Source organism: Pseudophryne corroboree, chromosome 1, assembly GCF_028390025.1.
Source record: "Pseudophryne corroboree isolate aPseCor3 chromosome 1, aPseCor3.hap2, whole genome shotgun sequence".
Lineage (NCBI taxonomy): Eukaryota > Metazoa > Chordata > Amphibia > Anura > Myobatrachidae > Pseudophryne > Pseudophryne corroboree.
Genome location: NC_086444.1, coordinates 936412079 through 936425634, shown reverse-complemented (window position 1 = coordinate 936425634; position 13556 = coordinate 936412079). Strand labels below are relative to the sequence as shown.

Here is a 13556-nt window from a genome sequence, read left to right as displayed (position 1 = left end):
AACCACTGATGATTTTGAATCGATTGATAATGGCATCCCTAGCTATTACTCATCATCAGAGCCAGATTAAGGGGGTCCCAGGGGGTCAGTACCCCAGGCCCCCGTCATGAGGGACCTCCTGCTCTGGAGCTGTTGTCCCCTCTCCAGCCTACACTGCTAGCAGCTCTCCTGACAGCAATGGAGGTTGGAGATTGCTGCCTGTATTAGTCCCTGACCCGCGCAGCCCGTGAGGAGGGCGGAGGGAGCCGCACGCACAGCCACATGCGGGACATCACACACCCGCTGGCAGCGTGGAATCCTCCCTCCCCAGCAGCCCAGCGTCTTTCTCCTCTCCTCCTCCTCGCTACCCCCCACTGCAGTGTGGGGCCTTTCCCCCGACGGCTCCTTTCGCCAGTGGTGGGTTTTGTGCGGAGTGGATACATTTTTTTTTTCAATGGCCGCTGCTCGGAGCCCCGTCCACTCGTAGGTGTATGCCGCAATTGGTGGGTCAGAGCAGAGGGGGCTAATATTAAATAACTCTTATAGAATTACGTCTATTAGCCCCGCCCCCTTCCATTGCGGCATTTTGCTCTGGGGCAGGGTCGAATGGTGAACTGTTGCCCTGGCTCCCAGTAATATGTACTGCGGCTTCTTCACCCCCCTTTCCTCAGGGCAGGCTTCAGTGTAAGTGTGCGCACAGTTTGTGTTCTATGTGTGTGTGTGTCTATGTGTGTGTTCATGTGTTCTCTCTGTGTGTGTGTTTGTGCGTATATGTTCTATGTGTGTATATGTATGTGTGTATATTTTCTATGTGTGTGTTTTTTGTGTATGTATTTGTGTGTATGTGGGTGTGTACATGTATGTATATATATATATATATATATATACACACACACACACACACACACATGCATGCATGCATCAAATCCGCCCCCCCCCCTTCCGAATCCTGCATTTGCACCTGCGGGGGATGGTTGCTGGTAGGGTGGGCCCCCTGTCTTGAGTGCCCTGGGCCCCCCGAGGGCTTAATCCGGCCCTGCTCATCATCTCTAATGTATTTCCTGCACCAGCAAGTAATTGTCCTATGGGGCAAATGTGCTGCACTAAGCCTTGCAGAGAGATAAACTACCAGCCAATCAGCTCCTGTCATTTTCTAAACACAGCCTGTAACATGACAGTTAAACACTGATTGGCTGGTACTTTATCTCGCTCCACTTTACCTCTCTCCTAGGCTTAGTACATCTGCCGCCCCCATGGATCTTTTGTATAATTTAAAAACACAAAACAAAGGGGGTCATTCTGACCTGACGCTCACTGCAGTTCTACGCAGCACAGCAATCAGGTCAAAACTGTGCATGTGCCGGTACCTGATCAACAGGCAGAGGCAGTCGCTGGGTGGCATTTGGCTGCCGTTTTGTGGGCGCGGTCCGTCCAATGTAGGTGTGGCCAGACCGTGCGGGGGGCAGGCCGCAGCGGCTGCGTGACGTCACACACAGCCGCTTGCGACCCGGGCAGTGACGAGTAGCTCCTGGCCAGCACGCAAAAGCTGCGCTGGCCGGGAGCTACTCCTGAAGTGCAAAAGCATCACCGCTGTGCGATGCTTTTGCACTTCCGCAACGGGGCAGGGACTGACATGCGGGGCGGGCTAGCCCTGTGCTGGGCCCTCATTCCGAGTTGATCACTCGCTAGCTACTTTTAGCAACCGTGCAAACGCATAGTCGCTGCCCACGGGAGTGTATTTTTGCTTTGCAAGTGTGCGATCGCATTTGTAGCCGAGCGGTACAAAATCATTCTGTGCAAAACAAGACCAGCCCCGTAGTTACTTATCCTGTGCGATGATTCTAGCGTCGGAGGTCCCGAAATTGACGTCAGATACCCGTCCTGCAAATGCCTGGTCACACCTGCATTTTCCCTACCACTCCCAGAAAACGGTCAGTTGACACCCATAAACGCCCTCTTCCTGTCAATCTCCTTGCAATCGGCTGTGCGAATGGATTAGTCGCTAGAAGCATTGTACAGCAACGATCTGCTTTGTACCCATATGATGCGCCTGCGCATTGTGGTGCATACGTATGCGGCTATGCGCAGTTTTGCCCTTTTTTTACATGATCCCTGCGCTGCGGAAATCAGCAGCGAGCGATCAACTCGGAATGACCCCCCTTGATCATAGCTGTGCTAAATTTAGCACAGCTACGATCAAGTCGGTTTCACCCCCAAAGTGTACGACTGGACGTCCAAAGGCAGTCACGTGGCCATTCTACAGTCCTGATGTTATACAATACTCTGCTTGATCGAAAGCTCAGTGGTCGATTATTTACGTCTAGGAAGTAGGGGGAAGGATTGCCGAGCTGATCTCTCCTGGGCTGTATCGTTCCGTAGCGTTTGTCTTTGCTATGTCGGTGTTTCAGCTGGCGGCCGGGGCGCTGGGGAGGGGAAGGCCTGCTGCTGCTTCATCCTCCATAGGTACGTGTGTTATCTATTCCTGCGGTCGCCCTGTATATATGTATATGGCAAGTACAGAGCATGGTCACGGTATAGCGTAGTGTGTTCCTGTGGGGGGGAATGGAATGGAATGCAATGCAATGCAATGCAATGCTATGCTATGCTCAGTGCTATAGTATGGGATCATGCAGATATTATGCCGTCTCTTCATTTAATATTAGCTTTTAAAAACAAAATTATATATAATAAAACTAGCCTAGTAATAATGTGATTATGTAAACAAAACAAGTGACCTTGACCACGCTGTTAGATGTGGCAGTGTCCTCTGCTGCGCTAGGGCGAATGCTTTATCCGGCATCATATACTGTATATAGTATTGTATATGTGTGTGAAATGAGGTATGTATGTATATATGTATATAGATATATATATATATATCCTATTGACCTGTTTTATGAACACGGCTTAGTTTCTGCATCCATGTTTCTAATCCTGTAGTGTCACATTTATCTGTGCGACGCTAAAAGCCAGTAAATTTGTATGTTGCTGCTGACTGGTGTCCTCCTTGTCAATATGCATAATTCACGTAATCAATCTTTCAATAAGGGTCAAACAGAAAAATGTTACTGCATGTCTTTTCATTGTTTTTTTTTTATTTTTTTTTAAAAGCCACCACTGTAAATCTGGAAGCATTGTGTAAAGTCTATCTTGTAGGGCACAGGTTCTCAAACTCGGTCCTCAGGACCCCACACAGTGCATGTTTTCCAGGTCTCCTCTCACAATCACTAATACATAATTAGCTCCACCTGTGCATCTTTTAAAATGGGTCAGTGAGTAATGAATATACCTGTGCACCTGCTAGGTAATCTGGAAAACATGAACTGTGTGGGGTCCTGAGGACCGAGTTTGAGAACCACTGTTGTAGGGTATTACTACTCTGGCGGTTGTTGAGCTATAACTGATCAGTCACTTTCTGCATTATGTTGCTGAACAACAACAACTGCGGAGCCTAAAGGGGGGTACACACAGAGAGCCGTGCTTACATTCTAAGCAATCTGACTAGATTGCTTAGAAATTAAGCACAGATTTCTCCGTGTGTATGCCCATAGCAATGCGTGGCCCAGCGCGTCGCTATCACTGGCTCTAGATTTGGCATGCATGCATGCCAAATCTAGTAGATCGCTCACTTCACTGCTGTGAAAATTGTAATTTTCTTAGTAATCCACATCTCATTCCCCATACTTATAATGGGAAATGCGATGTGGCCAAATTTACTAAAAAAAAATAAAAATACTGCAGTGTGCCCTGTGATAATTTCGCCAGCTCAGGCTGGCGAGATCACAGGGCAGCACTGCGACCTGCACTCTTTGCACAGCTTTCTCTGCCCCCTGGCAGACAAAGCTGTGCGGGGACCGGGCTCTAGTGATCAGCTATGTGTGCCACAAGCTGATCACAGTGTGAAAAAAGAAAAAAGTAAATTAGAAAGCATACTTACCAGCACCCAGGAGCCGGTGTCCGCTGAGCGCTGCCGGGTCCCGGTGCAGTAAAGTGACGCTGCAAAACGACAGCTCACTTTACAGCATCTCAGATCACAGCGCAGAAGAGGCACCTGGCAGTGCTCACCGGTGCAGCTGACATTGGCTCCTGGGACTGGTAAGTATGATACCGGGGGGGGGGGGGGGGGGGGTTCTCTATCCAGCGGGGGAAGGATGGGGGACGTGGCGGCGGTTGCAACGGGCGGCGGCGCATGCGCAGCAGGCTATCGGGGTATTTTTTACGAAAAATACCCCGATGATGCTGCCAAGAGGCATCGCAGGAACAGAACTTGACCACAACCCCTGTCCCTGCATGCGATAATTGATATATGCATGCGATGTACTCAAGTATCGCAGTGCGAGTTTGGTCGAGTTTATTACCTGTCATCCGCAACATCAGATGCGGATGGTGATAAATTAACCTCTTAGTACTTAAAAGGGCAAATCTGGTGCTTGCAGATATTTAGTCATGGAGAACAACTACCACACTGGCAGAGCAGATGTAATATTTTCACACACACAAATATACATACGTACACTCTGGTGCCTTCTGATTATGGAATGTGGTTGGCATCCTAATGTTCATGATGCCGCAGGTCAGAAGACCGGCACTGAAATCTTGACAGCCAGAATCCTGAATGTTAGTATGCCAGGGAGGGTTAGGGTTAGGTTGCTAGAGGGAAGGGTAAAAGGTATGGTCAGCTTACCTTTCAAACAATGTCGGCATACCGCTGTCTGTGTTCTGTCAGGATCCCGTTCCCAACCCCTTATTATGGGTACAGAGATGTAAGCAAATGCCATTGCAGCTGCGATTTAGTAATTGTAGCTGTGCATAAATGTGCAAATGTAGCCACCAGGATTTGTATCGAGATGGCCACTGGAGGCATCTCAGATTTACTTATGTATAAAGGGGGTCGTTCCGACCTGATCGCACGCTAGAATTTTTCTTTGTGCTGCGATCAGGTCACTACTGTGCATGCATATGCACTGCAAATGCGCAGGCGCGTCGTATGGGTCTGATCGATGGATTTAACGAAGAATCCATTCGCACATCCAATCGCAAGGAGATAGACAGGAAGAGGGCGTTTGTGGGTGGCAACTGACCGTTTTGTGGGAGTGTTTGGAAAAACGCAGGCGTGTCCAAGCGTTTGAAGGGCGGGTGTCCGACGTAAGTTCCGGACAAGAGTAGGCTGAAGTGATCGCAGCGGCTGAGTAAGTTCTGAGCTACTCAGAAAGTGCAGAAAACTTTTTTTGTAGTGCTCAGCTGCACATACGATCGCACGCTTGCAAGGCAAAAATACACTCCCCTATAGGCGGCGACTATCTGTTCGCAGCGCTGCAAAAAATAGCTAGCAGGCGATCAACTCGGAATGACCCCCCAAAGACTCAAACATTGAACGCACATCAATCAATAAATGACCTATGGTTGTGCAGCATGACTGTTGGAAGTGAATATCCTTACAAAGACCTAAGGAAAAAATGTAGCGCAAAGTATTCCTATATGGTGCACTCACTGGAAGATTACACCATTCTAAATAGACGTTGGGGCCGATTCAATTATTTTACCCCACAGCTACCACGAGGGGGCGCAAAACGGAGCAGTTAATTTGTTGCTCCGTTTAAATGCCCGTTAGCCGTGGGGATGACAGTCCGTCTCGCAGCCTTCTGAGGTGCGAGGAGAAATGTGTGCTAAGTCATCACTTTGGGCGTCCAAACAGAAATTTGGATGCCCAAAGCAGGACTTTACATGGGTTTTATAGTTTTACACGGCTAAACTTTATCTGTTTGAGTGTGATATGCGCAATATGCTTGGGGCGCACAAGTATCAATTAAATCATGACACTTGTTTGGGCGTCTAAAAAGTCTCGTTTAGACAGGATATTTGACACCCAAAACAATTAAATTCCCCCCTTGTTTAATAATATTAGAGGTCTGTAAAAATCATGTTAAAACTGAACTTTTATTAACCATCCTAAAACTATATAAAAGCTAAAGTATTGCGAAAAGGAAAAGTGTGAATACAAATTATTGCTATACTCTCAATATTGTCTTCTGTGTTTAATATCTCATTTAATTCTCATATGTTTATTGTAAAAAGTTGACCAGTCTCAAAGTAATTGAAGATTGTCTACTTACGGCTTAATAGCTCATTTATTTATATTATTTGTATGTTAGAACAGTTTTCACTTTCGTAACTACATCTGCCAAATAATCAACAATAAATATGCGGGGTACAATTATTTATTTATGTTTAAATGTATTTTAAACAATCATGCTCCAGATTAATGGGATTGTAAAACATTTTATTCAAAATTCATATTGCAGTATTCCTTTCTTCTAATAAGTTTATTGCAACTGTTTCAGTTCTTGCTCGATCGATGTTTACTGCGAGAGCACATGATCCTGCTAAACCATACTGGTTGAAAGTTGGCCTGGCACTAGGGACTACAGTTGGACTCTGGGTTTTGGTGAGTGTGTCACAAAATGGAAAATATTGCTAATAATGCAAGAACAATTTCCCTCTGAATAGGCAGGATAAGTATTCATGACCAAACCTATTGAGGGTGTATGGCATCATCACAAAACAAATATCTTCAGTATAGTTGCACATGTATGTTACCTGCTAGACTGCCATATATCCTAGAATGTAGTAGAATGGACAAATGTCCATACTCCCAGTGACCCTGTATCACAGACGTAAATGAGCGATGGTACACGTGAGCAAACTGAGAAGAATAATGCTGGGTTTTTTCACCTTCACATTATCCATTATCCTTTTCTCTATCGTCCTAAGTGGATGCTGGGGTTCCTGAAAGGACCATGGGGAATAGCGGCTCCGCAGGAGACAGGGCACAAAAGTAAAGCTTTTACAGGTCAGGTGGTGTGTACTGGCTCCTCCCCCTATGACCCTCCTCCAGACTCCAGTTAGATTTTTGTGCCCGGCCGAGAAGGGTGCAATTCTAGGTGGCTCTCATAAAGAGCTGCTTAGAGAGTTTAGCTTAGGTTTTTTATTTTACAGTGATTCCTGCTGGCAACAGGATCACTGCAACGAGGGACAGAGGGGAGAAGAAGTGAACTCACCTGCGTGCAGGATGGATTGGCTTCTTGGCTACTGGACATGAAGCTCCAGAGGGACGATCACAGGTACAGCCTGGATGGTCACCGGAGCCACGCCGCCGGCCCCCTCACAGATGCTGAAGCAAGAAGAGGTCCAGAATCGGCGGCTGAAGACTCCTGCAGTCTTCTTAAGGTAGCGCACAGCACTGCAGCTGTGCGCCATTTTCCTCTCAGCACACTTCACACGGCAGTCACTGAGGGTGCAGGGCGCTGGGGGGGGGCGCCCTGGGAGGCAAATGTAAACCTTTAAAAAGGCTAAAAATACCTCACATATAGCCCCAGAGGCTATATGGAGATATTTACCCCTGCCTAAATGTACTAAATAGCGGGAGACGAGCCCGCCGGAAAAGGGGCGGGGCCTATCCTCAGCACACGGCGCCATTTTCTGTCACAGCTCCGCTGGTCAGGAAGGCTCCCAGGTCTCTCCCCTGCACTGCACTACAGAAACAGGGTATAACAGAGAGGGGGGGCAAAATAAATGGCAATATATTAATATAAAAGCAGCTATAAGGGAGCACTTAATCATAAGGCTATCCCTGTCATATATAGCGCTTTTTGGTGTGTGCTGGCAGACTCTCCCTCTGTCTCCCCAAAGGGCTAGTGGGTCCTGTCTTCGTATAGAGCATTCCCTGTGTGTCTGCTGTGTGTCGGTACGTGTGTGTCGACATGTATGAGGACGTTATTGGTGTGGAGGCGGAGCAATTGCCAAATATGAGGATGTCACCTTCTAGGGGGTCGACACCAGAATGGATGCCTTTATTTGTGGAATTACGGGATAGCGTCAACTCGCTTAAGCAGTCGTTTGCCGACATGAGGCGGCCGGACACTCACTTAGTGCCTGTCCAGGCGCCTCAAACACCGTCAGGGGCTGTAAAACGCCCCTTGCCTCAGTCGGTCGACACAGACCCAGACACAGGCACTGATTCCGGTAGTGAAGGTGACGAATCAACCGTATTTTCCAAAAGGGCCACACGTTATATGATTTTGGCAATAAAGGAGATGTTACATTTAGCTGATACTACAGGTACCACTAAACAGGGTATTATGTGGGGTGTGAAAAAACTACCAGTAGTTTTTACCGAATCAGAAGAATTAAATAATAATAATAATAATAATAATAATTTTTATTTATATAGCGCTCTTTCTCCAACAGGACTCAAGGCGCTTTACAGACATCAAAAACAATGCACATAATACAGAGGATTTGAGTAATACAACAATAGACAAGCAACACAGACATAAAAGAAAACCTTAAGCCCACAGAAAGCATAACGCAGGATTGGTGCAGGCATTTTGGGTAATAACTTCCAAGGGTTGTGTATTCCACCCTTATAGGTACCAAGTGCAGCAGCCGTCTTGGGCGCTAAGCGTAGGATTACCCAGGGTGGAATAGTCCACCCCTAGAAGAGATGACACAAAATGGGGGTGATTTCAGAGTCCTACAGTTTAGAGTAGGGTTCCAACAAAACCACAAGGTCCATGTATTTTTCATCCCATCCACAAGTGTACCATATGGGGCAGCCATGTTGGGCGCACTTTGAAGGTTACACTGTGGGAGGTGAGCCATACAAGGGCCAAGTTCATATATGGGAAAACTGATGCTTATGTAGTAGTATGATGTACCCTGCATGTAGGGCACAATGGCAAAGTGTGCAATCAGTGGAGGTAAACATTACAGGAAAAACACATGGTGGGGTGAAGCGAGCAATGGAAAGAAAAAAAAACATAATAGCAGGTAACTAGTGGCAGAAGTAGGAGTGGGATAACATTTTGATCAGATCTTAGTTCGGGTGGGTAGGAGAATGACGTGTGTGATGAATGACGTGTGTGATGAAGCGTGGGGTGCCCCGATAAAAAACTGCTAATTTCAAAGAAGTTATTGGCTTTATACCCTTTCCCGCCAGAGGTTAGGGAGCGCTGGGAAACACCTCCTAGGGTGGACAAAGCGCTAACACGCTTATCAAAACAAGTGGCGTTACCCTCTCCTGAGACGGCCGCACTTAAAGATCCATCAGATAGGAGGATGGAAAATATCCAAAAAGGTATATACACACATGCAGGTGTTATACTACGACCAGCTATTGCGACTGCCTGGATGTGCAGTGCTGGGGTAGTTTGGTCAGAGTCCCTGATCGAAAATATTGATACCCTGGACAGGGACAATATTTTACTGTCGTTAGAACAAATAAAGGATGCATTTCTTTATATGCGTGATGCACAGAGAGATATCTGCACACTGGCATCACGGGTAAGTGCTATGTCCATTTCGGCCAGAAGAGCTTTATGGACACGACAGTGGACAGGCGATGCGTAGAGGAGTTATTTGGGGTCGGTCTATCGGATTTGGTGGCCACGGCTACGGCCGGGAAATCCACCTTTCTACCTCAAGTCACTCCCCAACAGAAAAAGGCACCGACCTTTCAACCGCAGCCTTTTCGTTCCTTTAAAAATAAGAGAGCAAAGGGCTATTCATATCTGCCACGAGGCAGAGGACGAGGGAAGAGACAGCAACAGGCAGCTCCTTCCCAGGAACAGAAGCCCTCCCCGGCTTCTACAAAAGCCTCAGCATGACGCTGGGGCTTCGCAAGCGGACTCGGGGGCGGTAGGCGGTCGTCTCAAGAATTACAGCGCGCAGTGGGCTCACTCGCAGGTAAATCCCTGGATCCTGCAGATAATATCTCAGGGGTACAGGTTGAAATTAGAGACAGAGCCACCTCGCCGTTTCCTGAAGTCTGCTTTACCAACGTCCCCCTCAGAAAGGGAGACGGTTTTGGAAGCCATTCACAAGCTGTATTCTCAGCAGGTGATAGTCAAGGTACCTCTTCTACAACAAGGGAAGGGGTATTATTCCACTCTTTTTGTGGTACCGAAGCCGGATGGCTCGGTAAGGCCTATTCTAAATCTGAAGTCCTTGAACCTGTACATAAAGAAGTTCAAGTTCAAGATGGAGTCACTCAGAGCAGTGATAGCGAACCTGGAAGAAGGGGACTTTATGGTATCCTTGGACATCAAGGATGCGTATCTCCACGTTCCAATTACCCCTCACACCAGGGGTACCTCAGGTTCGTTGTACAAAACTGTCACTATCAGTTTCAGACGCTGCCGTTTGGTTTGTCCACGGCACCTCGGGTCTTTACAAAGGTAATGGCCGAGATAATATTTCTTCTTCGAAGAAAAGGCGTATTAATTATCCCATACTTGGACGATCTCCTAATAAGGGCAAGGTCCAGAGAACAGCTAGAGATGGGTTTAGCACTATCTCAAGAGGTGCTAAAGCAGCACGGATGGATTCTGAATATTCCAAAATCCCAATTAATGCCGACAACTCGTCTGCTGTTCCTGGGGATGATTCTGGACACAGTTCAGAAAAGGTTTTTCTTCCCGAAGAAAAAGCCAAGGAGTTATCTGACCTGGTCAGGAACCTCCTAAAACCAGGAAAGGTGTCTGTACATCAATGCACAAGAGTCCTGGGAAAAAATGGTAGCTTCTTACGAAGCAATCCCTTTCGGCAGATTCCATGCAAAGGGATCTGTTGGACAAATGGTCAGGGTCGCATCTTCAGATGCACCTGCGGATAACCCTGTCGCCGAGGACAAGGGTATCCCTTCTGTGGTGGTTGCAGGAGGCTCATCTATTGGAGGGCCGCAGATTCGGCATGCAGGATTGGATCCTGGTGACCACGGGTGCCAGCCAGAGAGGCTGGGGAGCAGTCACACAGGGAAGAAATTTCCAGGGAGTGTGGTCGAGCCTGAAAAAGTCTCTTCACATAAGCATTCTGGAACTAAGAGCAATCTACAATGCTCTAAGCCAGGCGGAACCTCTGCTTCAAGGAAGACCGGTGTTGATCCAGTCGGACAACATCACGGCAGTCGCCCATGTAAACAGACAGGGCGGCACAAGAAGCAGGAGGGCAATGGCAGAAGCTGCCAGGATCCTTCGCTGGGCGGAGAATCACGTGATAGCACTGTCAGCAGTATTCATCCCGGGCGTGGACAACTGGGAAGCAGACTTCCTCCGCAGACACGACCTTCACCCGGGAGAGTGGAGACTTCATCCAGAAGTTTTCCACATGCTATTAAACCGTTGGGTAAAACCAATGGTGGACATGATGGCGTCTCGCCTCAACAAAACACTGGACAGGTATTGCGCCAGGTCAAGAGATCCGCAGGCAATAGCTGTGGACGCGCTGGTAACACCTTGGGTGTACCAGTCGGTATATGTGTTTCCTCCTCTGCCTCTCATACCAAAGGTATTGAGGATTATACGGCAAAGTGGAGTAAGACTAGTGGCTCCGGATTGGCCAAGAAGGACTTGGTACCCGGAACTTCAAGAGATGGTCACGGACGATCCGTGGCCTCTACTTCTGAGAAGGGACCTGCTTCAGCAGGGTACTTGTCTTTTTCAAGACTTACCGCGGCTGCGTTTGACGGCATGGCGTTTGAATGCCAGATCCTAAAAGGAAAAGGCATTCCAGAAGAAGTCATTCCTACCTTGATAAAGGCAAGGAAGGAAGTCACCGCGAAGCATTATCGCCGTATTTGGCGAAAATGTTGCGTGGTGCGAGCAGCGGAGTGCTCCGATGGAGGAATTTCAACTGGGTCGTTTTCCTACATTTCCTGCAATCAGGATTGTCTATGGGTCTCAAATTGGGATCTATTAAGGTTCAAATTTCGGCCCTATCAATATTCTTCCAAAAAGAATTGGCCTCAGTCCCTGAGGTCCAGATTTTTATCAAAGGAGTACTGCATATACAGCCTCCTGTGGTGCCTAAGGTGGCACCGTGGGATCTAAATGTAGTTTTAGATTTCCTCAAATCAAATTGGTTTGAACCACTAAAGAAGGTGGATTTGAAATATCTCACATGGAAAGTGACTATGTTACTGGCCCTGGCTTCGGCCGGGAGAGTATCTGAACTGGCGGCTTTGTTTTATAAAAGCCCTTATTTAATTTTCCATTCGACATAGGGCAGAGCTGCGGACGCGTCCGCATTTTCTCCCTAAGGTGGTATCAGCGTTTCACCTGAACCAGCCTATTGTAGTGCCTGCGGCTACAGACGACTTGAAGGACTCCAAGTTGTTGGACGTTGTCAGAGCCTTAAAAATATACATTTAAAGGACGGCTGGAGTCAGAAAATCTGACTCGCTGTTTATACTGTATGCACCCAACAAGTTGGGTGCACCTGCTTCTAAGCAGTCGATTGCTCGTTGGATTTGTAACAAAATTCAACTTGTACATTCTGTGGCAGGCCTGCCACAGCCTAAATCTGTTAAGGCCCATTCCGCAAGGAAGGTGGGCTCATCTTGGGCGGCTGCCCGAGGGGTCTCGGCATTACTACTCTGCCGAGCAGCTACGTGGTCAGGGGAGAACACGTTTGTAAATTTTTACAAATTTGATACCCTGGCAAAGGAGGACCTGGAGTTCTCTCATTCGGTGCTGCAGAGTCATCCGCACTCTCCCGCCCGTTTGGGAGCTTTGGTATAATCCCCATGGTCCTTTCAGGAACCCCAGCATCCACTTAGGACGATAGAGAAAATAAGAATTTACTTACCGATAATTCTATTTCTCGGAGTCCGTAGTGGATGCTGGGCGCCCATCCCAAGTGCGGATTATCTGCAATACTTGTACATAGTTATTGTTAACTAATTCGGGTTATTGTTTAGGAAGCCATCTTTCAGAGGCTCCTCTGTTATCATACTGTTAACTGGGTTTAGATCACAAGTTGTACGGTGTGATTGGTGTGGCTGGTATGAGTCTTACCCGGGATTCAAAATCCTCCCTTATTGTGTACGCTCGTCCGGGCACAGTACCTAACTGGAGTCTGGAGGAGGGTCATAGGGGGAGGAGCCAGTACACACCACCTGACCTGTAAAAGCTTTACTTTTGTGCCCTGTCTCCTGCGGAGCCGCTATTCCCCATGGTCCTTTCAGGAACCCCAGCATCCACTACGGACTCCGAGAAATAGAATTATCGGTAAGTAAATTCTTATTATACCTTACTTGGGTACTTTACAGTCTGGTATTTATAACATCAAACATTTGTATTTTAGTAGCCCTATAACTGGCATGTGACTATGCAAGTTTATTGTGTGGCCTTCTAAGCTTAGAGCTACAGTGGGTCATTATCATGTATCTCTCATGCCTTATGTATCAAGATTTTCTCCAAACCTCTTATATAGTAATCTCATTTGCACAGGGCCATCTTTACCTTCTGAGTTTGGATGACCTAGCTATAACCGCTACAGCTCAGGAATGTTAATTAGGCAGTGGCAGTGTTGACCAATCACAGACCTCCTCATCCCCCCTGCCATTTGTGTTATTAAAGGAAATTACCTAGTGTTGTGGGTGTGATCCTTTATAATATATGCACATTTTTACTATTTTGATCTAGTTTATCTGCCTAATGGCCCCCATACATCACAGATTTGGGCAATGTCCCAATGCCACGACGACTGGGTCTGAGAATCTGAAATATTAAACATATTTA

The 13556-nt window shown here is 47.3% G+C and overlaps 1 protein-coding gene across 1 annotated transcript in view; it reads left to right on the top strand.

The window, feature by feature from the left end:
* The first annotated feature begins 2258 nt into the window (after window positions 1–2258).
* NDUFC1 (NADH:ubiquinone oxidoreductase subunit C1) overlaps window positions 2259–13556 on the top strand; it is a 52631-nt gene continuing 41333 nt past the window's right edge. Inside the window, exons 1-2 of the mRNA XM_063946491.1 lie at window positions 2259–2442; window positions 6321–6424. Of these exons, the coding sequence (XP_063802561.1) occupies window positions 2373–2442; window positions 6321–6424 (174 nt within the window). The 5' untranslated portion in view covers window positions 2259–2372. The remainder of the gene's footprint in view (window positions 2443–6320; window positions 6425–13556) is intronic.